At 38.4% G+C, this 26,787-nt stretch overlaps 1 protein-coding gene across 1 annotated transcript; it reads left to right on the top strand.

The window, feature by feature from the left end:
• Positions 1–535: 535 nt before the first annotated feature.
• On the top strand, positions 536–25,668 carry GOPC (golgi associated PDZ and coiled-coil motif containing; the record flags this gene model as incomplete). Its single annotated transcript, XM_081998262.1, has 9 exons — positions 536–829; positions 14,687–14,851; positions 17,652–17,675; positions 21,401–21,576; positions 21,862–22,027; positions 23,276–23,371; positions 24,049–24,213; positions 24,783–24,963; positions 25,550–25,668. 9 exons carry the CDS (start codon positions 536–538, stop codon positions 25,666–25,668), a joined length of 1,386 nt encoding a protein of 461 aa, XP_081854388.1.
• Between the last annotated feature and the right edge of the window lie 1,119 nt (positions 25,669–26,787).

Genomic DNA, 26,787 nt, shown 5'->3' with positions numbered 1-26,787 from the left:
CGTCGTGCCTGCCGCCGGAGGCCGGCCGCCCCTTGAAAACGGGGCGCTCGGCAGGGGGATGGGAAGACGGGGCCGAGCGCCTCCGGACGCGCGAGGCCTCTCCGCCCCTCTGCGACCCGGCGCTGCCCGCAGCGCCCCCTGGCGGCGCAGGTTGGGGAGCGCGGCGGCCTCGATCGTGTGTTTGGGGCTCGGCCGTTGCTGCCTGCCGCCGCTTGGAGTTGTGGCAGGCAGCACGAGCCGCGCGCTGCTGGCCGCCGGGCGACGGCGCACCGCCTCGGAAGCAGCCTGTCAGCGCCGCCGCGCATGCGCGCCGGGCACATTCCTCTCTCTTCCTTGCGTGGCTGCCCCGCTGGAGCCGGGTCGGGCCCGCCGCCGCCGCCGTTGCCACCGCCTTGTCCTGCGGGGCAGGAGGGGCGTGCGCGGGGAGCGGGCCGCGGGGGGCCGCTGAGGCGGGTCAGGGGCTGAGGCGAGGAGCGCGGGCCGTGTCCTGCCCAGGGGGCCGTGGTGTGCGAAGGGAGGGGGCAGCGGCAGCAGCATGTCGGCGGTGGGCGGCGGTTCTTGCGGGCCGGGCGCCGCGGCCTGCGGCGGGGGCGCGGCCGGCTCGGCCTCGGCGGCGGGTGGCGGGGTGTCCATGTTCCGATGGCTGGAGGTGCTGGAGAAGGAGTTCGACAAGGCCTTCGTGGACGTGGACCTGCTGCTTGGCGAGATCGACCCCGACCAGGCCGACATCACCTATGAGGGGCGTCAGAAGATGACCAGTCTCAGCTCCTGCTTCGCCCAGCTCTGCCACAAGGCGCAGACCGTGTCCCAAATCAACCACAAGCTGGAGGTGAGGCGGGGGGCGGGGTGTGTGTGTCTGAGGAGGCCCCCGAGGGCCTCCCCCCGGTGGTGGCCCGTCGGGGTCGTGCTGGTCCGGTGGCGCATCGCCCGCCGGGAGGTGGCGGGCGGGGACCGTGTCCCGCCTGTGGCGGCGGCGGCGAGAGCCCCTCCTGTGCCCCGCGGCTGCGGGGCGCCGCGCTGCAACCGACCGGGGAGGGTTAACCTGGCCCGGCGTTTTGGGAGGCTGTGTCCCTCCCTGCGGGATTCAGACTTTGGCTGTGCCCATCTCCTGGCTTGAGTTCTTACAGCGTGGGCATGAAGCGGTGCGTGTCAAAAGAAGTTCTCTTTGATGTTGAAAGCAGCAGTCTTGAGCAACAGATGCTGCCGAGTGGTCTTCTATTCGCATTAAGTCCCTACTGAGTTTGGAAAGCCTTTTAAAAATGGGAGAAAGGCATATGATCAAGATGCCTAAAGCTTATAGTCAGTAGTCAAAATGAGGACGTTATTCCTGCTTACAAGTAGATGAAACAAAAATGGATTGGGGATGGGCTTTGACCATAAGGATAATAACTTTCCTTACTCTTGGAAAGTTTTCTTCATGCCTAATCCAGAATTTCAGTCAGGGTGGGAAGACAGAAGCATCATCTGGAGTCAAGCTGGCTGGTGCTGATGCTACTCAAGAGGCAGGGCTGCAGGTCCTGTGGCTTGTGCAAGAACTGGAGCACAAGCTCTGGAAGGAGATTCTGGGGAATGTTACAGACATTTTATAACTACAGTCCAACCTGAGTCATCTTTGGTTTAGTAGGTGATGTCATTTGTGTTGTCCTTAACAGGTGTGGGTGTTGAGTTGTCCCTCAGTTAGCTTTTCCCTGGGCTAAAACCCTCCAATTTCTTCAGTATCTCTTGCAGGCCATGTTTTTTAGAGTTTTATTGCTTGTTCTCCTGACTTTTAAATATATGGGAGTAATGGGGAAAATTCTGAGAAACTATAAAAGTACGTGCTTTGTAAGAACTTCAATAGACAAGTAAACCACAGAATTCAGTTCTTTCAGTCCTCTGTGTTATTATAATAAAGGAACTTAGGAGTCTTCAAACAGACCCACTGAAGGTCTGCCAGTAGGAAGTAAAGTAAGTAAATTGGCTTTGGCTTTAATCAGATTTCTTCCTGGTATGAAGACATTGTTATGCAAAATAATCCACAGAGTTTTAACAGAGGAACAGTATATTTCAGAGTAGAACAAAGGCCTCATTAAACTAGGATCTTTTTTCATTGCAGTCTTTATTTCACCAGAATATTTACTGTAGTGATGTTGATGGTATTCTTTGTGTTTATGTTGCTATGCTGTCATATGCATTTTAGTATTGGGTATCTGTATATGCTATTAACCTGTACAGTAGGCTTAATTGTACAGATGTAGTAAAATAAGATTTATGAGTTTATAGTAGACAGTCGGTATTTATTGTATATTACACAGGGATGGCGGGTATTGTGTACAGACTTGTAAAACAGATGAGTTTTCAGGTTATTTTGAGCAAATGGAGTCAATGCTTGGTAAGTGTTTCTTTGAAAAGTTGTTTCAAGCTTAAATATTTTGAAAGGAACTGATAAAACTCAGATCCTGAAAGGTATTTTGGTATCTAACTAAAATCGTTGGGGCACCTAAATAACTGAAGATCTGTGCCTCAATCTCAAATGAGTTGAAGTGCAAAGGAGCACAGTTAGTGGTTGTAATACACAATAAAATTATGCTATGTCTAAATGCATGAAGTAATTGTTTGATAAAAATGGTACTGAGAATCCAGAGTGAGTGCTTTAGAAAGGAATAAAAAGTCTTTTATTTTGTGAAATGTTTTTGTTACTGATACGAGTATTAGGCCTCATACCTATAAAGGAGTTTTTATGTTTCAAACAGACCTTTAGAAGGTTATAGTATTGTCTTGAAGGTTGTTAATTTTATGACCTAATGATTATTAGAGTCATAAACTTGAAATGAAAACTGCCATTTAAAATATCCAAGAGATGGAGCCACTTTGTTGAGAATGAGTGTCTTGTCTTTTTATGTGCACAGACGTCTAGTCAAAAGCCTCAGTGTCCAAAATGAAGGATACAATTACATATTTTGAAAGAAGTCACTAACATTAATACTGGAGTTTAGGATGTGATCAGTGGATTTACTTTTTTTTTATAATGCAAGTTACTGTATTTCATGTAACTTAAAATGGCAGTCATTTCTTAATAGCTCACAGTTGTAACTTTATAGTGCTTCTACATTTTTAACACAAAGTTTTCATCACATTCATAAAAGTGTCACTTGTCATAGTTTACTTGGGTACGAACACTTATTCAAGCCAATAAGTTAAATCCATCTTCAGGAATACGCCTTTATTTTGATTAAAATAATACTTTGAATGTGTCAGTGGACTATTAAAGCTAAGACTCTACTCCTGCAGCTGCGTTTGCCTGCTATTGCTTTATTGAATTGGTGATATTATTTCCTGAAGGAAAATCAAATTAATAATAAAAAATAATTAATATCATTCTGTTGTTTGTGGGTTCCACTTCCTTGACCAAATTGACAGGTCTTATTATAATATTACAGACAAGAGTAAAGAAATGCAGTTCAGACTTTGATTTATCAACTTTATCAGCTTAATATGCATTCTCTGATTGATACAATTGCTTTGAAGAGGCACAGCTTAGTTGGTTTGGTGCATGGAAGCTCCTGCTGTAGGACTTCGGTGCAAAAAGTGTTTTGGCATCATTGGTGTATGCCTACTGCTAGAGAGATGAGTCTAGGTAAAATACTGTATGAGGGATGTTTCTGAGTAGTGAAAGAAGTATTCCAGGAAGACGATCATTTCCAAAGAGGGGGTTATATTTTCCATTTCAGGGGTAAGTTATTTCTACAAGGAACCTGAAGGTATGCAGATGCACAGTGGTTATATGCAGATAAATTTATTTGTGCTTTAGGGTGATGAAAGGTTATAAACACATGACTGCTAATAACATTTGCAGTCCAAAATTAAACTAATTAAACAAAAGGGGAGGAGGATTTGTTTCCATATTTTTCCTGCTGGTCACAGTAGGACAGAGTTGAATTAAGTAGCTTATCAAAGAGGAAAAAAGTGTTAGATGATAGAAGCCACCGTCTTTTCTGAGATCAGCTTTACTTCATTATGAACAAATGAAGAACTGTATCTTGATGTAGGACAGTAAGGACTTCAGGTTGTTAGAACAAAAGGAGATTTTTAAGGGAGATTTTCTGTGATGCTCTGTCTCTCAGAAAGCATTATAAATCAGCAGATGCAGGTTGGCAGTCAGAGTGTGAAATTTCAGTAGATTTTTAATTGAGAGGAAATTCATAGGATTTGTTTTTCCTGTTTGACTGTCACTTGAGGTGAAGAAATTACATGATGCTGACCATTTTGAATGTCCATTTCAAAAAATAAAAGTTCTGTATAGTGCAATTTTGTAGAAGTAAAAGAAGTAGGTCAATGTGCCAATGAAAACTGAGCTTGATTTTAACTCTGGCACTTTGACTGCCAATCTGATTCTGTAATTTTAAATGAACAAGCTAGAAAGGAATGTCTGGTAGAGCACACCCTGTGTCTTGGCAGTTGTGTTAAGCCAATATACATGCTGAAATTGAGGAAAACGTTGAAGTATATGTTTAAGAAGTTAATTGTCTGTGTAGTTTTATGTCCTTGATGAACTTGGAATCAGTTATTGGGATTAGAGGAACATGTTCCTATAAGCTGAATTCTTCTGTAACTAACTCATTACTGTATCAGCTAAAGCATATGTAGTGTTATGCAGGTAACCTGAAGATCCCTATTAAAAAAAAAAACAAACAACAAACAACTGAAAACCAAAAAACTTAAATGTAGGTGGCTTTATGTATGGTGACTTTTCATATAGTGTGCGAGTCCATCTTAGCACACTGCAGAACTGTATTCCTGCATTGTTGTTTAGCAGTACTGTTTAGACCAAGGTAGGACCATACACCTTCTTATGGGGGTCTGTTTGGATTTTTTCCCCTCTCTCCTTTGCCTTGTAGGGAGAAATGCACCTGTTGAAGACCAGGATATTTCTTTGCCCCATGACAAGTGTGTCTGTAAAACTGGGAGCATAGTTGCAGTAACATCATAAGAAAACTAAATTGTTTAATTTTTTCAAATGTCATAAAAATTTTCGGTATTTACTGAAATTTATGTTGTTTTATTAATTACAATTTTAACTCTGAATACTTTTTCTCTTTTGGAATAGAAATCTGTTGGTACTAGATAGAATGGTATTTTGGAAAATCAGTTGAATGATATTTGATCCAGCTAATTTTATATACTAAAACGTGAGCAGTTTTCAGATATTCAGGAAGTGGAAGTACAGGTTTTATATAAAATTTTCCAGTTGGCTTATGTACTAAATTGTCATTATTTTGATACGTATAACTTCTCTCTCAATAATTACACCCTTTTTAAAGGAGTCATCTATACTTAATTCATATTTTCCTGTATCAGAAGCCCTAGAATTCTGTACAAGTTTAACTAGCTTACTTCAGTTTCAGTCAGCATGTAGTAAAGTTTTCCTTTTTTTTGGTCTTATTTGTTGGGAGTTGCCAAAGAGTAAGTGATAGGGAACCAGTATTTCAGTTTACATTTCTTAGTTGTATTTACTGAATTATGTTGCATAGCTAGTAAGACTTTCAAAATAATGGCAATAATAAATAAAAACAGATTTGTGTCTTCTTAATAAACAACTAGAAGCACTGGCAACGTGGAAAAAAAAGTCTTTGTGAGGCAGACAAATTTGGCACTGGCAGCAAAGTGTACAAGCAGTGATTTAAAAAAATGTAATTTTTCTTTTGTAAGTACGTGCAAACAGAGTGGTACAGTCAAATACAAAGTAAAACAGTGGCAAGAAACAGCAAGTAAAGCAAAGTGAAAACAGTAATAGATTGCTGCAGCAACAGAGATTAAAAAGATCAGTGACTGGCCTATAAATATTAAATGCTGTTTAGCAGGCAGGAAGAATCAAATAGTCAAGATTGAGGAAGGTAGAGTGTTCTTGTCTTTTGGAGAGCTGTAGTTGAAGTGGTGAAGTGACCCTGGTGAGATAATGGAGGCAATGCTTTCTTCCAGCAACTAGAGAAACAAAATACTTAAGAGTTTGGGGTACTTCATGCCAAAGTCGGGGTCCCCATGAAAACTTACTTAGTATGTGGGCTGTGTGGTTCATAACTGCGCACAACAGGCTTTGTTGTTGAACCAGCATCACTTGCATATCTGGTGTCTGTGAGTATGTTTAGGCCTCAGGCTGTAGCAGCTACAGCTGTCATGTCCTAAAAAATTGTTTTCTATCCTGCAGTTGTGTAATGTTACGGGAACACTTAGGAATAATGATTTCATTGTTTGTAAAGCATAATTAGGTTTTTTTTAACTTACTTTTGCCTTTAAGCAACATTTCTGTCTTTAATAAAATGTCCCCAAAACATAATGCTAAGCAAATATGCTAGTGTCATATCGTAATGTTTATACTGCTTTTTTGTGCATATACTGGGGCAGAAGCCACAGAGTAACTGCAGCATTGTGGTGTGCTCGGTTGCGTTTCATGATCCTAGATGCTTCAGCCTTTAAATCACAAGGTTAATAGTCCTGATCAGGAGTGAATGTTTAAATACATAAACACATATGTCAGGAAACTTTCTGGAGTCTAGCATAAATTACATGAGGACATGCTGATGAAGAAGTAAAAAGAACTCGTATACTTTATTTGTCTATGAATTTTAGTTTGATCCCATGGCAAGATTCATAGGGCCCTCTCTTGTAAAATTAGCTATTAAAAATGTATATACCAGCGGTGTTTTATTGGTAACAGAATCAACAGAGCTTAGAAACCTCACTTCCTACTGCTTTGTGGGGAATGATTTGTCCCACAAATGCAAATGTTGGGCACTTTCTTGAGTCACCAAGACCTTCCTATTCAGGCGCTCCCTGTTCTCTCCCATGATCTGTGGGTTTCCATGCCACAGCCTTTTCATCTGTTTACAGTTTTGCTTAGCTGGCTGGACAAGAGGCAGGAGCACAGTCACTAGCTCAGAACTGCGAGTGTGCTGCCTATACACTGGGCTGTTTGCTCTTGTCTCTGGGTGGATTAAACAAACCAGCTAAAGTCTGACTCTTCCCACTTTTCCCTCCGTGAGGGCGCTAATCTGTCACTCTTTCCTACTAGCAGCTGTTTTGTGCAAAACTTACACGTAGGAACTTTAATCATACACACCTTTACCCCTCTAACGGATTTGTTTGAATCTTGAAAATGGATTCAATTAAAATTGGCAGGGAGGGAAGGTGAAATAGGGGGAAATGTAGACACACAGATAAAATGATGGCACTAGACTGCTTTGTTTAGGAAACTAAGATAGAAATGATGACATGTTACCAGCTTTGTGGGTTTTTTATTGCTAGTCTGCTTGTGTTAGATGTTTCTTGAAGTCCTAGCTGCTGGCATTTAGAGATGATATGGTGGAAGAAAATAATCTTTCATTTAAAAAAGACAGTTGTCAGTCCTTTATGAGTTTAGAAGGCTTTGTATGAGAATGAACTAGATGTACCCTGAAAGCCTGAAATTAAAGGAAAATGAAAAAAATCTTTTAAGAATGTTTGCTGCTTTAAAGGCATTTGATGACTGCTTGGCTTATGACTTTTATTTGCTGGAGGCTGGTAATGTGATGGATATTTTTGTATATATCTAGCTTTCTTTTGCTGAGAAAAATCTGTGTATTTTCTAATATGTCCATTATGCTTAGGGTTGGGTTTTTTTGAGCTGGAAAGTGCATCATTACATGCCTTGAAAAGCATTCATTACACTTTGATGTTGAGGGAATTCAGGTCTTCCTTTAATTTTTTTTTGGGTGTGGTGAATAATGCCACTGCCTTGTCCTAGGATTACTCAGGCCTGTGACCTAGCTTTCCAGTTCAGCTCGGCTCTATTTTGAGTCCTCATGTCTGGGTAATGGGTAATTCTTAGATATTTTTTCATATCTGTTAGCTCAAATAAAACTCTTGTCCATACTGCAGAAATTATTGGAATGATAGCTCAGAAAATAGCTTTTCCCAGAGCTAAAAACATTGTCATTATTTTATCTGGCGATGCCACCTCTCTGTTTACCCCCCTGCCCCCAACTGGTTTCCCTTTCAGTAGTGAGAGGTAGATTGTTTCCTGTCACTGTGATACGTTAGTCACTGTCATCCCACTGTCTGAAGTTTTCTCAGTCTGTGCGTGCTCCCTCTGATGCTTTAGATCTCCAAGGTCGTGATATTGCCGCCTTCTCATGCCTCATTCAAGCAGTGACAGTTGTGAGAAATGGTAACTTGCGGTTTTAGCATGCCATCTGTCTACTTCCTGTTGTAGGGTTCTACACACAAATACCTGTGTATTTGTACTTTCGTATTACATTTGTTCATCATTTCCTTTGTGTATTTACATTGGAAGTTGTTCAGGGCAAGGTCCACATTTTTATTCTTCATTATGTAAAAACTTAGCGTAGGATCTTTGAGTATGGCTCTGGATCTTATAGAAATAAATTATTTTTTGTTTAGTTATTCTAACAATCACTTTTCTATGAAAAATGTAAAGGTGGATGAATAATTAGGTTTTTATGAGAGTTCAGACCAACATATGAAAAAAAGGTAAGATATGATATAAAATAATCGGGAGAGACCTCAATGATGTTTATTTTGTTTCTGAGGCTCAAAGCCCTCTCCCTGCTAATGAAAAACACTTGCTAAGATTTCAAGAACTGCATGACTCTAAATGCGATCAATCCCAGCATTTAAGCTGAAATTTATTATGTCGACAGCTTAAAATACATGTTTAAGATCATTTATGTCAAACACAACTTTCTGATAACTTGTAACTGCTTGAAAGGAAATAAGAACGGTCAATTAAAAATAGAAGGGCATTATGTCTGGACTGTTTTTTTGAAATAATTTTTTTTGGTGGTAATATTCTTGAATGCTGTGCAGAATAAGTACTTGTCTGTTGCTTAATGCCATGATTTATTTTTTTTCTCTCCTATGGGGGCGGGCAATTCTTGAGTTATTTCAATTGAAATTTGATTTTATTTTTCATAGGTATAAGACCTCTGTGAAATACAAAATACCTCGTGAATGGCAAAACGTGCACCAAAACTGAGTAAATATTTAGTTAGCCTTTCAAAACTTTTCTTCTGGTATCATCTGTATGTTAGATTATTTGGAAGAGAAATACTGAGTTTTACCATTTGATTAATTTGACCAGGATCTGCAATTTACTTAAATTGTAGACTTTAATTTAGAGTTTAGAGGTAGCTTGATAATAGATCAGTGTGGTGATAATCTGAAGCAGTAGCTCTTTCTGAAATAGCATGTGTTTACTGGTACTTTGTGGAAGAAAAAACAGGCTTATGGAATTACCTTTTCTCTCTCCCATCCCAGATAGATCAGATAAGTCTTAAAGGTTGGGGTTTTTTTCCCCCCAGAACAGCAAGGAGAAAAAACATAAGAAACCAAGGAATATGTCTTGTGTAGTTGACAGTGTATGAATTGTAATTGGGACAGTAAATACAAAAAAACTAACAGTAAGGTGTCTAATAATTATTGATAAATTGGAGAACAAGCTTGAATTAGGTACTTTAGAAAAAGAAGTGAGTCTGTCAGTAATGCTAATGCTGTTCTTTTTTCTTAGTCTTTTCCATATTGACTCATTTATGTAACTTCTTAGTTAACAGCCAGTATTGAACTGAAACATTCTCAGAAAAAATTAGTGATCATTGTCCCCAGAGAAGACAGGTGGGAAAAGTTAAGAATTGAAACAAATGGCCTGACTTCCCTTAATAAAGAAGAAACTTTGTTGTTTTCTGGTTGACTTCAGTAAGCTTTGGCTTCCAATGTAATGCCCAGGCACTTCCCATTACCACTGGCATCTAAGTCCAGTTACGGATCTTCATCTGAGAAAAGTATCCAGGGCTTCAGTGAGTCAGAGACAAATGAGCATATCTCAGAAGGCATTGACCTTGCCAACCACTGTCAGAATAAAAGGAAAAAAGAGCTGTGCAAATTCCATCTCTCTCGTGTCCTGCATGCTCGATTCTTCAGTTCTTTCTTCATCTGTGCTGTAGGGCTAGATACAGGTTTTCATGATTAAATCGTAGTTCCATGAGCACAGTCCAGTCCTGCTACTAACTGTGTGTTACCTGGGGCATAGATTCACAAATGAGTTAGCAGAGAGAAACTAAGGTGTTACATTGCAGTGTGATATTTGCTAATGCGTGATAATTGCAAATCTGCACCGTTGTATTCTGTCCTGAATACAGGAGAGTTCCTCTTTTGGCTGAATCAGCAAGTTACTGTTAAAGGATGTTACGAAAGTAAATATACTACCTTCTCTTCAACCTCTGCCCCTTATTGTTCCCCAATTAATGTTTCTGTTTTCTGTTGTTTGGTGGCTCTTCTTAAGCTCTCCTAACCATGAAGCTCAATGGTTTCCTGTGAGAGGGTGTTTGTTACTTCTGCCCCCAGCTGGCATCTCCACAAATTCTAAAGCAGTTGCAGGTGACCTTCAGAATACATGACATCTTTCCTTTGACAATATTGTTGGAGAGTATATCCAAAAAACTACCAATTAAAGGATCAGTGCAGTTGCTTGTGCAACATTAATTTACCCTTGTGCTTATGCAAAATTGAAACATAATTATATGATCTAGCACCATCTTTTTCTGTAGAACCCCTGCCTCATGCAGTGAACAGTGCTCTCAGAAGGAATGGCCTTACTGATAGTTCTTGTTTGTGCTTATCTTTTCATCTGCTGTCTCTGCTCCTTCTCTGGTTTGTACTGAGACTTCCAAACCCAAATGTAGAGCTGTTGAATTTCCAGTAGTCTTTCCATATGATTTCTTTATAACAAAGTGAGGGAATGTGGATAAAAACCAATGCTGGTAAGAGTAATATAAAGGAGAATTAGGTGATCTGGCTGAGCTGAGAAAGGCAGAACTTCTGTGAAATAATGTAAAGATTTATCAGTCTTCATAGAAGTAGATCACAAGATTTGAAACCTTCTTACTTTATGGTTATGCATTTTGGTGTGACTCTTGTATCTGCATGTGTTCCTGGGATAGGTTTATGACTTTTTAACCTGATGTAGTTGAAAATGTCCCCAGTCATTGCAGGGGATTGGACTAGATGGCCTTTAAAGGTCCCTTCCAACCCAAACTTTTCTATGATTTTCATAATGTATAAATAGATTAGTTCTATGATGGCACTCATACCATTTCTCATTTTGCTGTCTTTATTAAAACAGCAGGATATGCATTTAAATCCTAGGTCATATGCAGAGTATTATTTTTTTATCATGGGTTTGACAGTTTCTTTGTGACCCATTTGGAGCATCATTCATGTCGCAAAACTGATAGCCAGCATTCTTGCAGCTTTGTAATTTGCACAGGGAAATAGCTTTTTTTCCCCTCCAGAACTCTATTCTGTTCCTTATGTGCCATTGTCCGCTAGGTGAGGCTGGACAATATTAAACTGGTGTAATTTATCTGTTCTACCACTTTCTGCTTCTTTAGGCATTTCAAATTAGAATGGATGAGTGTTTCTGTCTGCATGTATACAAAAAAGTAATAAAAGTTAGTATGTTAGTTGTTAGTACCTGTTTGAAAGGAGAAAGACATTAGTGGTATCTTCCAAAAGTAGAAGTAATACCATTATACATTAATAGTAAGTAATAATAAAGTAGAAGTAACATTGTTATAAGTTATGTGAAATTGTGACTGGATCAAACTATGCCTTCATTATTAAGGTCTTAATTATCTGCTCTGTACTGTGTCATCACCTCTTACGCTGGCAATTTTTTATGGTTTTTTCCTACTTTAGTTAAGATGTGTGTCTGCTTTTGTTTTAGGGTAGATAATCCGTAGCAGAGATACTTTAGTGGTGGCTGGTCACTGGGAAGAACAATGTGGTTTTGTAAGTAACCCGTTTCATAGAATCATGGACTAGATGACCTTAATAGGTCCCTTCCAACCCAAACTATTCTAACTCCCCTGCAGTGAGCAAGGACATCTTCAACTCAATCAGGTTGCTCAGAGCTGCGTCCAACCTGACCTGGAATGGTTCCAGGGATGGGGCATCTACCACCTCTCTGGGCAACCTGTGTCAGCATTTCACCACCCTCACTGTGAAAAATTTCTTCCTTCTATCTAGTCTAAATCTGCCCTCTTTTAGTTTAAAACCATTACCCCTTGTTCTGTTGCCACAGGCCCTGCTCAGAAGTTTGTCCCCATCTTTCTTACAGGCCCCCTTGAAGTACTGGAAGGTTGCAATAAGGTCTTCCTGGAGCCTTCTCTTGTCCAGGCTGAAAAACCTTTCCTCTTAGCCTTTCTCTTCAGGAAAGGCTGAACAACACCTCTCAGCCTGTCCTCATAGGAGAGCTGTTCCATCCCTCAGATCATTTTTGTGGCCCTCCTCCAGACCCTCTCCAACAGGTCCATGTCTTTCCTGTGCTGAGGGTTCCAGAGCTGAATGCAGTACTCCAGGTGGGGTCTCACTAGAGCAGAGTAGAGGGGCAGAATCACCTCCCTTGACCTCCTGGCTATGCTGCTTTTGATGCAGCCCAGGATACAGTTGGCATTCTGGGCTGCAAGCGCACATTGCGGGCTCATGTCCAGCTTTTCATCCACCAGTACCCCTAAGTCCTTCTTGGCAGGGCTGCTCTTGATCCCTTGATCCCTCAGCCTGTATGGATACCGGGTGTTGCCCTGACCCAGGTGCAGGACCCTGCACTTGCTCTTGTTGAGCCTCATGAGGTTCACATGTGCTAACTGCTTGAGCTTGTCCAGGTCCCTCTGGATGGCATTCCATCCCTCAGGACTGTCAACCGCACCACTCAGCTTGGTGTTGTCTGCAAACTTGCTGAGGGTGCACTCAATCCCACCGTCCATGTCATTGATGAAGATATTAAAGAGTACTGGTCCCAATATAGACCCCTGAGGGACACCACTTGTCACCGATCTCCATCTGGACATTGAGCCATTGACCGCTACCCTCTGGATGTGACCATCCAACCAATTCCTCATCCACCAAACAGTGCACCCATCAAATCTGTATCTCTCCAATTTAGAGAGGAGGATGTTGCTGGGGACTGTGTCAAAGGCATTCCAGAAGTCCAGATAGACGACATCAGTAGCTCTTCCCTTGTCCACTGTTGTGGTCACTCCATCATGGAAGGCCACTAGGTTGATCAGGCAGGACTTGCCCTTGGTAAAGCCATGCTGGCTTGTCTCAAATAATTTCTCTAAAATTATATGGCTCTATAATATTTTAAATATCATCTTACTGTAGAAAGCAATTTCTGCTTTAGAGTTCTATGAGGGTTTACAAATTATTATGAGAAGTGTTGTATCACTCTGGCAGTTGGAAATGCATGCAGCCCCATTCCTTGACAAAAGGTAAATGCTAACCTAATCTGTTGAAGCTCCATCTAAGCAGACAGAGAGAGGTGATTCTCTTCTGGGGAGTCCAGTCTGACATCAGTAGAGCTCATGGGCAGGCCGTGTCCCACCCTCCTGTCCTGGACACGTGGGGCAAGGGGGCATAGCCGAGGGGCAAGAAGGGGGATCATTCTTCTTGGCAGCAGCAAGGTAGAGATTGGCTTGACCCATCTCATCAAATTACATTTTGAGTAGGTGCTCTGAATCACCTCTGGAAGAGCCTACTTATTTCTGGTAATCATGCTGGAAGCTTAAGGAGACTGTCCATCTAAATTATGTACTGGAAGTTAGACCCAGTAACTATACTCCCCACTGAGAGTCAAATCCTCTCTGCTTTGTTTTTTTTTTTTTTTTCCAATGGATACAGATATTTTAAAGCAGTGATTTACATAGTTGAATGGGATGAGTGTTGACTTCCAACTTGATATTCATTGTGAATTTGAATGTTAGTTATAATGGTTTTAAAATATCTAAGACCCTACTTTAATACGAGAGGGTTTTTTTTTTTAATTTTGCTTTCTCGTTCCAAATCTTTGGAAGCAAAAATACACGCTGGGAATTGACCTAAAAATCCCCTGAGATCATCTTCTGTGGGGTTTTTTTGGGTAAATAGTAGCTTTAGAGCTTATATAAATGTAGATTATCTTACAAAAAGCTACTTGAACTTAAGGATAACAAGTAACCTGGTAAACATGTTAGAACTTGTTCTTTTATTCCAAATATAAACACCACATATAAACTGTATTTAAAATGTTCCCCTTTTTAAAGAGTTAATAACTATTCATCGTTTTATGCAATTACATTTTAGGGGCATGTTAATTCGTGACTTCTGGTTTGCCCACCTCATTTACTATTTCAGTTAAGCTGCTGATAGTACTGTAAACTGGATTATTTGATTCCAGCATTGCATTAATAATTGTTGTTTTACTTTGATCAATTTTTTTTAATAGATGTAATAATTTTAATGTTTTAAATTGTGTTTACATTGCCATGGTTGTAAATCCTACATAGGTATAATGCCATCACCCTGTTTTGGGGTGGTTATCAGCATCACATGCCATTGTGTGCATGAGGAAAAACTCAGCTATTGTTATTTTTGGCAGTGTCGTTGTTTGATGCTGGGTCTGTGGATAAATTAATTTTGTGGCAGTTGAGGAGAAAAGCATACAAATGATCCAGTGCTTAATTTGGGCTACAGAGGAACTTGTAACAGCTTGTACTTGTTACTTGTTTTACACCGTGTGTAGCATGTATGTGCCAGCAGATGATGTATCTATGTATCACAGTTTGATGACCCCATTTAATGATTGCTCTAATTACTATGATGGATTATATTTTCACAGGCACAGTTAGTTGATCTGAAGTCTGAACTGACAGAAACGCAGGCAGAGAAAGCAGTATTGGAAAAGGAAGTGCATGATCAGCTTTTGCAACTCCATGCTGTTCAACTTCAGCTACATGCCAAAACTGGTCAGAGTGGTGATTCTGGGGCTATTAAGGCAAAACTGGTGAGTATAGTGGCTTGAATAGAGGATTATAGATTTAGGCTATAAGTCAGGAAGAAATTTTTCACAGTGAGGGTGGTGAAACACTGGCACAGGTTGCTCAGAGAGGTGGTAGATGCCCCATCCCTGGAAACAGTCAAGGTCAGGTTGGACGGGGCTCTGAGCAACCGGATCTAGTTGAAGATGTCCCTGCTCATTGCAGGGGGGTTGAACTAGATGGTGTTTAAAGGTCCTTCCAACCCAAACTATTCTATGATTCTATAATTATATTATACTTTCCCCTCTCTTGGCTGAAGTTCTTCCTTGGAAGGTGCGAATAAGCTTGTTACAAATTTTCACATTAAAAATGTTAGGGAGAGTTAACTTTTTAAAATAACATTTACGGTTAGTTGTTAGCAACCATTAAAAATAACATAAGTAACATCAGAATAATGAATAAGAATTTAAAGAAGTTGTTTTTACATAAACCATTTTTCAGTGGTTTCTTAAAGAAAGAAAATATTTTGGTGGTTTATAAAGCTTTTCTGGAGACAGAAGTTGCAAAAAAGATAATAGCTTCCAATATACAAATACAGCCAAATCTTCACATATCTTAAAAAAACCTAAAGTGAGGTAAGTTTGTTGTTTTTATTGTAGTTACACTCTCATAAGAGTAAGAATGGGATTGTTTTGCCATACAGAGAGAGGGTAGATGGCATCACTGTCCTCTCTCTATTGTCATTCTTTCTCTTTAAGAATGCTGCTGATTAACAATTTCTAAAGATATACAGTGCTATCCATTGCTACGTGCAGTAGACTGTTGTGAAAGAACTCAATAAACCACCATCGTTTCGTACGATATGTTTTTAGACACTTAGACCTTTACAAAGCCCACCAAAAGTTAACAATTAATCTGTGCGATTAGTTGGCATTGACCGATAACCACAGTGTAGCTTGCCTTGTTACTAGCCACAGCACTGATTCAGGCTGTAATATAACACTTTGTAAATTAGAAAATTAATGTTGTATAGATTGTGTTTCCTAGCTGTTGAAATAATTCAAAGTGTAGCGTTCTGGCTGTTTTTAAAATTGCTTCACAGGTTGGTTGCAAATACCTAGGCCCAGCATATGTGGAACATTAGATGGGTCTCCTCTGCTATTTTGTCCTGTTAATTAATGTATAAAACCCCACAGTAATAGACTATAAGGCTCAAAGGCTAACTAGGCTAATTACTGAATAACAGGAGTAACCCAAACTCTTCCCGTTTCAGATCCAAAAGCTGTAATTGAATTAGAGCTATGTTCCCAGGTCTACATAGTTGTATATTCAATACAAGTAACATTTTCCGGATTGTCTGCGCATAATTTATTCTGTATTGAATTATAGCTTAAGCACGATGAAGTTTCTTTAGAGCTGTTAATAATTTTTATGGCTCTGTAAATAAGCATTAGTTAAATATCACCAGCGTTTTGTAAGTGTTTGTAAGTAGTCTGTAGATTTACATGCAGAGATTTTAAGCCAACACATCACTGTGGGTGATTTTGGTCCCTCAATGTTATTAGTGAGGCTTAACTTCTAAGCGATATAGAGAGTAATACTTTTAACCTTTTTGTTTCTCCTTACCTTGTTATAAACAATTTCTAAAGATATATTAAATCTCCATGTTATTGACAGCAGTCTTTCTCCCACAGGTAACAATAAATAGATTTTACTTGCTTTGTTTCAGTTTTTATCTGTGTTGAAATTGAATTTTATTAGCAGCCTAGACTGATACTCTCTCCTTAATTCCATGTTGTAGTTAGTTCTTTTTTATAAACATCAGGGCTAATCTATTGAGTTTGCTTTACTTTGCCTTTAAGGATTTCATAGTTTTAATGGAGAGAGCTCAGCTTTAAACTGTTCTAGATACAAAAAGCTAGGTCTGGGAAGCTTGAACAGGCAAAACTGAGGCTGCTTAAATGACAATAAAATGGGAAGGCTGAGTTTTAGGTAAACAAATACTGTTGTGCTGACCTTCAGGCATTCAGAAAACCTCTGAGGTCAAAGAAGGACTATGTCAACAGAATAAGCAATGGGGAAATAAAGTTCTGTTCTAGTTAACTTTCTGCTTGCTTTGTTAACATCAACCACTCTTCTTCTGTATGTGGACTCTTAGCATAAATGTATACTCTAGAAACTGTAAAATTGCACATAGTGGTGAACTGAGACCTTTTTCAAATATTTCAGATTGCTAAGCAATTGATAATACCATGTAGTTTAGGCCAAATCCCTTTTTAGGAGTGGTGTATCTGCTTAGTCCACGCACAATAACTGTTTCTTTGTAAGGGTATGAAGTTGCCTAGTTGAATTTTTTTTTCTGGAGTTTTGCAGTTTATGTATCTTTTTTTGCTACTTCTCCCTGTGCCTTATGTCTATCCTGTAATACATATTTTGTTACTCTGTCTGAAAGGAAAAAATCTGTTATCTGTGTAACAGATGTTACAGAACAATGTATTTTCTATGATACTTTCAAAACTACTTTCATGCATTTCACATTACCTTGCTATTCTTTATAAAGATTCTTGGTATTTTAGGAGAAAGTACTATTTTCAATCCTACAATACATTTAAAATTTTTAATAAGATTTTTTAAAACTTTCACTGCAAAATGCCAAAATTGCTACTAGGTACAATTATAGCAATGTGCTTGTTCTTCATGCCTTCTAATAAAATAAACAATCTGCTGGTAAATTTCTTTTGGAGTAAGTCATTTATGGTGTTGCATTTCCTTGAAGTTCCTATTGCCTGTTTCTCTAATTGTGGAACTTTTTTCTTCTGTCTTAAGTCTGTCCTTTCTGTGGATGAAATGGTAAGTATGCTGATTGCCTTTTTTATATGTTTATGCAGTGCTTTTGTTTTGTGCAACAACTTACATATATGTTGGCCTCAGAAACTGGCAAAACAGATCTGGCTTTTTCCTTCTTCCTGTCAGTTGGCAAGATGCTGTGTAAATAATTTTTTTTGCATTTTAGTTTTTCTTTTTGAGTTTTGGTGCCCTCTTTCTTAAGTCTGTATGTGTTTTATTTATTATTGTTACAGCTAATTTGGAGTGATATCTGGCAACTTGACATTCTGAAAGATTGTTCTGGCAGTATCTCAAAAAATGTTGAGGTGTTACACAATTTCTAAAGCACAAACATTGTACACATCTATCAATGTAATATAAAGTATTCTAGGTGGTGCCAACTTTTCCTTGTTTTCCCTTTCCTCAGTTCTTTTCATGAGCATGATTTAATATGATTTACTGGCTTGTGTAACAGCCTGAAGCATATAAACATAATACACAAATAAGAAGAAAAAGTGAAGCAAAGTTAACTTTTATCTTTTGGTCTTTCATGGTGATAAACTTGAAAGGTTTTTAAACAGCTTTTCCACTTTTATTATGTTATATACCTCATTATCATTACTCAGTATTTGCTCTTTGAAAAGCCACGGGATAGCTGATAACGGTAAGCTTTGATCTTCAACATGGCAGTTGTATTTCTGGGTTTTGGTTGTTTTGGGTTTTTTTTAATATCACCAACAGAAAATACTTTATTATCATTATTATTATTATCATTATTATTATTATCATTATTATTATTATCATTATTATTATTATCATTATTATTATTATTATTATCATCATCATTATTATTATTATTATTTTGCAGAATCTATGCAGTACTATGACAACTAGAAAGCATGAAACTATTCTGTAACTTCCTCAACTTTTTAAACATTTTTGAGACTTTTGTTATACCTCTCGACATTCAAAACAAGACATGTTCTTTCAGTATTGCAGACCTTTTGATTTTTGTAATTCATGTGGTGATCAGTTGGAGCCAGTCCAGAGGAAAATAGCTTCTGGGTGTAATTTTCCACCCCAGTCACAGAACAATAGAGACTAATAGAACTAATGGAGAGAATACAAAGAAAACAATTATATGGGATTATATTGTTCCTCGTGTTTTAGGTATAACATTTAAAATGCATGACTAAAAGTGATTCCACTTAGGCATGTAACATTTGACTTTTTGTTTAAATGTAGTTTAAATGACAAACCAAATTCAGAGAAGATCAATGGAAAATTTCAGTCTTGATGAGAGTTTTTAAGCTGACTACTTTGTATAAATACAGTAAAGTCTGCTATATGAAATTTGCTAGTGTAATCAGATATCTTGGATCATTTCAGCAATCCAGTTTTCTGGGGGAGGTTGGAATTCTTCTCCCAGGTTATATTTCAGGAACTCATGCATCTCTGTTTTTTTCTGAATAGAAAGCAGGACTGGTATATTCTAACTGATGATGATGATTATTATTATTATTAACTTTTAGTTTATGACTTTTTCTTCAGTAAATAAAACATAAAAATATCCAATGAGGAAAAAAATGGAAGTTTGGGTGTGAATAATGTACCTTCATATGTCTGTCTTGAATTCTAGTCTTTGTCTTTTTATAGTTGTCAAATAAAAGATGTTCTACAAATGAGTACGTACACAAGCAGGGGGCCTGTACTATTTAGAGCACCTTGATACAGCATTTGCAATAGGTACGTAGCTAACATAAGTGTCACAGGAACACTGTACCCGTATTCAGACTCTCCAGCTACTCCAAAATGAGTGTTATGTCTGAACTGTGACCCTCTTGCAGCAAAAGTGTGTGGAAGAGGCAACACAGAGTGTTGGCACTTGAACTCTTCTAATTGCCCTTTGGTGACTGGCAGTAGATGTGCATTAAAATAGCCAAGACCATCATAATAATAAAGAGAATTGGTATAATTTTTAGAAACTCCTATTCTTGAAGTGCAGATTAGTCAAAATTCTTGGCTTAGGAGTGACCCTGCAGTTCAGAACGAGGTTTGTTGAAGAGTCATGTCACAAGACTGCCCCCAACCTAAAGGCCAGAGGCTAGAAGTGTCTTTGTGTGACACGTTTTCTAACGTGCCTGATCTGAAACTGGGTCAATATGGGAATTGCAGGAAGTGAAATGCCAGCGATTTCAAGTAATCTTTGTGCCCCTCCTCCTGAGGAGTATGCTAGGCAGTTCTTGGCCAACATGTACATATGTGTAATGTGCTCTATTCTTCTAACACGATACAAGCATTTAACAGATGAGGGAGATCGCAGAGTCCATCAAATTCAGAGCTGACTTTCTGGCAAATAGATATAAATGCTTACATACACCTGTTGTGAAAATACCTCTCTTTGGAATAACCAACCTTGCTTAATTTCTCAAATGTGGTAATAGCGACCATATTCATGGTTTTACATCCAGGCTTGGAATAGTGAATAAGCATATTCATAAACTGATAACAGATTTGTCTTGCCAGTTCTGTTAAATTTGGTTTCTGTCCTATTGCTGCTTTAGTAGTGCTTCCTGGTTTTATTTGTTTAACAATGTAATTGGTACAAGGACAAAGAACAGGTTTTTTAGGTACTCTAAATGTCTTCAGAAATGCATTGTGGTGAACTTAGTTTTTATTGCTATTTCAGTCGACAGCCATTTTTAAAAGGAAACAGTCATAGATCTTGCGTCTCTACTATTTTCCTGGTTTGTGGTGGGTTTTTTTTCCCCACTCTGTAAAAGGGATATAAAACAAGATATAAAACATACAAGTGATCAAACATGCTGCTCTTGAAGTAGACTTTGTAGAATAGCAATCTGAGCATACTAATTCGTTTCACTCCAGTGCTCTGGGTATTAGAAAAGGTAATGACTATGCATTTTCTGTACAATGGGGATGGAGCATTGTGGGAGTAGTTTATATTTCCATAATTTCTTTTTCTGGTGGGGGGAGATAGCTTGCTTAAAGCATGGGTTTAGTTGGGTGGGGTTGGTGGGGTTTTTGGTATGTTTTTAACAAAGCTATTTTGCACTAATTTCTCTTTTAAGTTTGTCAGGGTGGGCATCTTCATGTGTAGAATCTCTGGCTTTATTTTTGTGGTCTTCAGACTCTAATTTGGAAATGTCCCTGGCTGGACATTTCTTGGTTGTTTGCATGAAAATAATTGTAATGTTAAGGACATACAGACTTACAGAACATTTCCTTGACATCATATTAAAAATAGTATTAAAATAGTTAAAGAATATTGTCACATAGAAATATGTAGTGGTTTTGTAGTTACTTTTTTGTTTTAAAATAGTCCTTTCAATCTTTGTATGAACCTCCCATTTGAACACAGGAAAAAGTAAGGATGATATTCAGGCTACTTAAGTTTTGCCACCTTTGTGTGGCAGGGAGGAGCACCATTGCTAATTTTCATCCATGGACTTTGAACTAGTATATGCATTTTGTGCTAAGGAGAGTTGTAAGCTAGATAAAAATCATGTCAGGAGCACTAAGTTGAATGCAAGGTCTTCTCTCCCCAGATGGGAGTGTGCAAACCGCTAACTGCAGTGACAGAGTCCCTGCTTGCTTTTTTTTTTTTCTGCATGCATGTCTTTTACGCAGGAGAGCAATTTCAGATTGTGTGTGTAGAAACAGTAAGTGCTCTTTCATTATTAACTTTGATAAAAACTTCTCAACATTTTTTTTCTTTTTTTTTTGTAAAGGAGCGAGAACTTGAAGCTAACAAGAAAGAAAAAGTGAAAGAAGCTCAGCTGGAAGCTGAGGTGAAGTTACTGAGGAAGGAAAATGAAGCACTTCGTAGACACATAGCTGTGCTTCAGGCTGAGGTTTATGGAGCGAGATTGGCAGCCAAGTATTTAGACAAGGAACTAGCTGGAAGGTATGTAAAGCCAATCCATGTTCATGGACTGGAGATTGTTTTTGTTGTTGCGTTCTTCCTTTGCGTCCCCAGAGGCAGGTCCAAAGTTAACACTAAGTAGGAAAAGTCTCACATTTGCAGTTAATTGAACAAAAGGAAGAAACAAAAATCCCCACAGTTCTTGCACTTGCACTAGTTGCTGCGTGACTTGTGGTGTAGCCAGGTGAAGTGTGAGAGTTGTACGATGCATTGATTTTTCAGTTGTAATAGAGCATGGTGTTTTTTACTCTCTCTGTCATTATGTAGGGTCCAGCAGATTCAGTTACTGGGCCGAGATATGAAAGGACCTGCTCATGACAAGCTCTGGAATCAGCTTGAAGCAGAAATACACCTTCACCGTCACAAAACCGTTATTAGAGCTTGTCGAGGTCGGAATGATCTAAAAAGACCAATGCAAGCACCACCAGGACATGTAAGTTGAAAAGATGAGCCTTTCCTCCATGATTTCCAGCATTTGTGGAAAATATATACCAGTTATTTCTTAACTTCTGTGATTGTTTTCACTTCAATATTGTGTTCTTTGAAATGTCACTTCCAAATATATAATTCTTTTGTATGCTGAAGGACAGTTTCATGCTAAATAGCATGTCCCCATCAATGACTATGAAAGATGATACAATTCCTTTGCCTTACCTAGGAACACTCAGTCCTTTTGAAAACTGAGCCTCTGCTATGTGTATGTATAAATACGGATTTAACAGCATAATTTTGTTACCCGATTTTCAAAATGTGGAGCTAACTTATTTACAAAAAACAAGAAAAATAACATTTTAGGATTAGATTGCACTGAAATAAATTTTTAATAATTTTTTAAAAGGCCAGATAAATTGACAGTCTGTAAGATAATTGATTTCTCTCCTGGCCCCCACCCTCCAAAAGGTACTTTTAAAAATAAAACCTTTAAAAGCCATTTCACTGTGGGTAGCCTTGGTAGAACTCACCCAATTTGGCATATGAGCTGTTAATCACCCCAGTGTTAAGTGCATAAAACTAAACATTTTCAGGAAAGTGCTTTGCTTTGTTCTATTCTAAATAACTTAGTTGCTCAGATGGGTCTTACTAATTGTTGCTAATTGCATATAAAATATTGGTGGACAAATATCCGTATGTGGGATTTTAAGGGTATGCATAATGGCAACAGTGGCTTCACAAAAGCAAAATACTTTGATTTATTTAGTCTCACTTTTAGTTTTGAGTTGAATGGCTTTTGGGTATGGTTTGTTTTTATTGTAATAAAAATAAACTTGAGCAAGCAACCAGTCCCTTGGGAATGTATTACATCATCTTCGATAATTAGTTTTAAATTGCAGTTTATTACATCATACAACTTTTCAGCCATCATCAGCATTCCTTCACATTTTTCATTCCCTTTATATTTTTCATATGAGGCTGATTTCCTTCTTCTGAAGTTAAGTTCTGTGTTGTGCATCACTCAGCACTGAAATAACTATTCTCATCAGGAGTGTCTGGTGAGGAATCTTTTCTGATTTCATACCCTGTCTGTAAAAGAGCACTGTAAGTTTGTCCTGCTGAGAGCTAGTGTAAAACTGTTGCTGATATACTGACTGTACATAATTTAAAAAAAAAAAAAAAGCAGAAATGCATCACTTTTTGGTTCACACATTTATATTTATGCTATGTTTATTTTTTATCAAACTAGGATCCTGATGCCTTAAAGAAGAGTCAAGGGGTTGGTCCAATCAGAAAAGTTTTGCTAGTTAAAGAAGACCATGAAGGACTAGGAATTTCAATCACAGTAAATACTTGCATTTATTTTCCATGACACAGAAGCAGCAATTTTAATTTGTATTTGTACTTCTGTAAAATATGTGGATTGGTAAACGTATTGTTAGAACATGCAAAAAAACCCATATGCAAATCCGTAGCTATGGTCATAGAACTTGAAGGCTCATTTTGATAGATTAGGAAATAGTTAACTGCTATTCATGTAAAACTTATGATTTCAAGTTAGGTTTAGGGTATAGACACTTTATCAGATTAGCCAGTGGTGAATTTCAGGTGTGGTAAGTCTGTAGAAGAGCAGAAGCAATCTGAGAACTAACTTCCAAAGCTTAGCTGTTGTGATTGTAACTTTTTCCCATGTATCGGCATCTCACACCTAACAAAAGCTGTATCAACTTTTTACAACAAATTTTGAAAGTTCTGACTATTACACTTAAATATGATTGTTATTCAGAATTGTCTCCTTTGACTCTGAGTATATACTTGAAATTTGTCCATTCTTTTGTGGAGAGTAGAATTAAGGGAAGCATCTCATGCATTCTTCTTAAGCATTCTTTTGTCTGAAGCATGCTTTCTAATTTTATATAATAAAAGTCAAAATTAACACTTTAAGCGCAACTACCAGGATGTTGATTTTACGCTAATGAACATCTCAGTTAATTAAAATCTACTTTCTGTTTTTTTTAATAGGGTGGGAAGGAGCATGGTGTCCCAATACTGATCTCTGAAATCCATCCTGGACAACCTGCTGATCGATGCGGAGGACTGCATGTTGGTGATGCTATTCTGGCAGTAAATGGAGTTAATCTAAGAGATGCCAAACATAAAGAAGCTGTAACTATTCTTTCCCAACAGGTCAGTTGGGATGTGTTATCCACAGGCACGTCTAGGTGCTTCCTTTGTTCCACCTATTGAATTACCTTGAATTTTAATGTTCTCTGTTAAGCACAGTGTTATGCTAAGCTGCAGTGATTCCTGAAGCTGATTCATCTTACACTTAATCCTCCTGTGTCTTGGAATTTAAGGAGAAAAATAGTGGGTCAGCACTGGTTCGGTTAGACCCATGGATTGGCTAATGATGCTTCAGTAAGGCTGATAGACATCAGCTTGTTATATTGCCTCACAGAAATAATTACTTAGTGACATGTGTTTTATTCTTTTATGATTGGACAGCTCCAGCGAAGCAATGTTTCTCCTGTACTTTGTTCTCTAGAATCTTCTTCCTGCCTTACTTCGCCATTTTTGGACAGTTAACAGGTGCACTTAATTTATTGGAAAACTTACTCATTAGAGTTCATTCAACATAACTGTAAAAGTGTTTATAACAGTAAAATGTATTTGTTTTAGTAACCTAGCTCATCTCTGTAATCCTGTTGCATAGCTGTGCAGTAGTAGGTAAATTTGTAATTTTCATTGCATTTTAGAGAGGTGAGATTGAATTTGAAGTAGTGTATGTTGCTCCAGAAGTTGATTCGGATGATGAAAATGTAGAATATGAGGACGAGAGTGGACACCGTTATCGTTTATATCTTGATGAATTGGAAGAAGGTGCAAATTCAAGTTCTAATAGGAAAGATGCAAATGTGGATATCAAACCCTCACAAGGTATGCCTTCTAAAATGTCTTACGTGCAGTTTAATTCTGAAGTCTCGATATGCAAACCAATTTCTGGAAAACACTGTTTTTATGTTCATTGCAAAATTAATCTACTATTAATTCAACTAACCTACTAGTAGGCTGTTGGCTCTTTTGGTTGGTCCCTCACTTATTGGCCTGGTTTACTTAGATACAACTGAATTAACTGAATTAATTTGTGGGGTTTTTTTGGGTGATTGCCTTTTCCCAAAGGTTGAAATTCAAATTTATTCTTACCTTTTCCTGACTCTGGTCTAGGAGTAGTTAATTCCCCTTAACACTTTAAGGTATTTATTCTTACCTTTTCCTGACTCTGGTCTAGGAGTAGTTAATTCCCCTTAACACTTTAAGGTATTTGAAGAAGCCAACAAGATATTTAGATCAGAGAGGTGTAGAAACAGTTCCTGTTTTCCTGCCATCCTGTGTTCTGCTAAAACCCTATTAGCTCTTATTTTAGTAGTCATTTCAGCACACTTTACAGTTTCTGAAATAAGGCTCACTGATCTGTCCTTCCCTTGCTTCTCTTCCTCAAACAAAATTTCTTTTTAACTTTCAGTGTTCGATAAGAAGCCAAGTATTGATGGACATGAAAATGGTGACCTGGGGAATTCAGTTGAAGCTCCATTAGAAGACACTGCACCCAAATTAGCCCGTTCTGCTGAGTCTTTATCCTAAAAACAAACAAAACTGGACAGATCCCGTCTTTGGGAACAACTGATAATCAATATTGACTGCTCCAAGTTGCATATACTAGTGTATGTTGTAAAAGGATGATTAAATGTCAAAGGGAACTGTATTGTTGTTGCCTGGAAAAAAGGCGGTTACCTCAGGGCTTCATTGTGAGCAATTCTAAATGTGGAAAACTGTCTTTTGCGTGACACACAGTAGTTATCTAACACATAGCATGTGAAATGAATTTTAATAATAAGCACCAAAGCATGGGATTTCTAAAAAGGATAACCTCATTACATTCAACTTTTAATCTCATTGATGTCCCTAAGGAAATAGAATAAGATGTGGACAGCTTCATTTTGACCCTTTGATGTTTTAAAGGGACAACTGATCTTCAGTTTGGTGTGAAACAAGCTTTAACTCTAGAAGGATGAGGGGGGGAATTCTACCATTGCATCCATGAGTTTTGTGCTTTGGATTTTTGAACCGTAATTTTTAAAAGAAAGCTTCCCCCCCCCCCCCCGCCCCGAATAGTAAAAAACAGAGCTTTTATTTGAGTAAAGACCATCAAAACCTAAATGGGACAGTGGAGCACTTGCTAATCGTGATCCTTCATCCCATGATCATTTTATGAGTGAGATTTTTGGCATTGTTTCAGTGAATTCACTGCCAGTTGTTCCATTTGAAACTTGCTCCAAAAGTATTTAAACAGAGTATTATGGGGTTTTAAAAGCAAAATTAGTTTTAAAAATACTCACAATTATGTGGGCTCTTTGGCTGGTTATTTTTTTTTTTGAGCATCATCAATTTAGTGTTCATTTGTGAATGGATACGGTTACTGCTAATGCGGAGTGGTTTGAGTTGGTCATCGTTAGCTTGACCTTGTGAAATGCTGAGTGCTTTTGATGGGTCCTGAACACGTTCATTTCACATTAAAATAATCATTAAAGAAGTGAAAGTTGAGTGCACAGTACCTTACAGGAGGTGCTCAGAATCACAGAGTGTCTGGCCCTATCTGTGTTATGTTATGGTAGTTGCATTAACCTATAATTGTCTTACTGTTGAAACAAAATGTCACTCCTCCTTTTGTAAGAGCAGTGTATCTTAAAATAGCTTTTAACT

The sequence above is a fragment of the Phaethon aethereus genome (genome assembly GCF_964289735.1).
Source record: "Phaethon aethereus genome assembly, chromosome: 3".
NCBI lineage: Eukaryota > Metazoa > Chordata > Aves > Phaethontiformes > Phaethontidae > Phaethon > Phaethon aethereus.
This window is presented reverse-complemented; position numbering and strand designations above follow the sequence as displayed.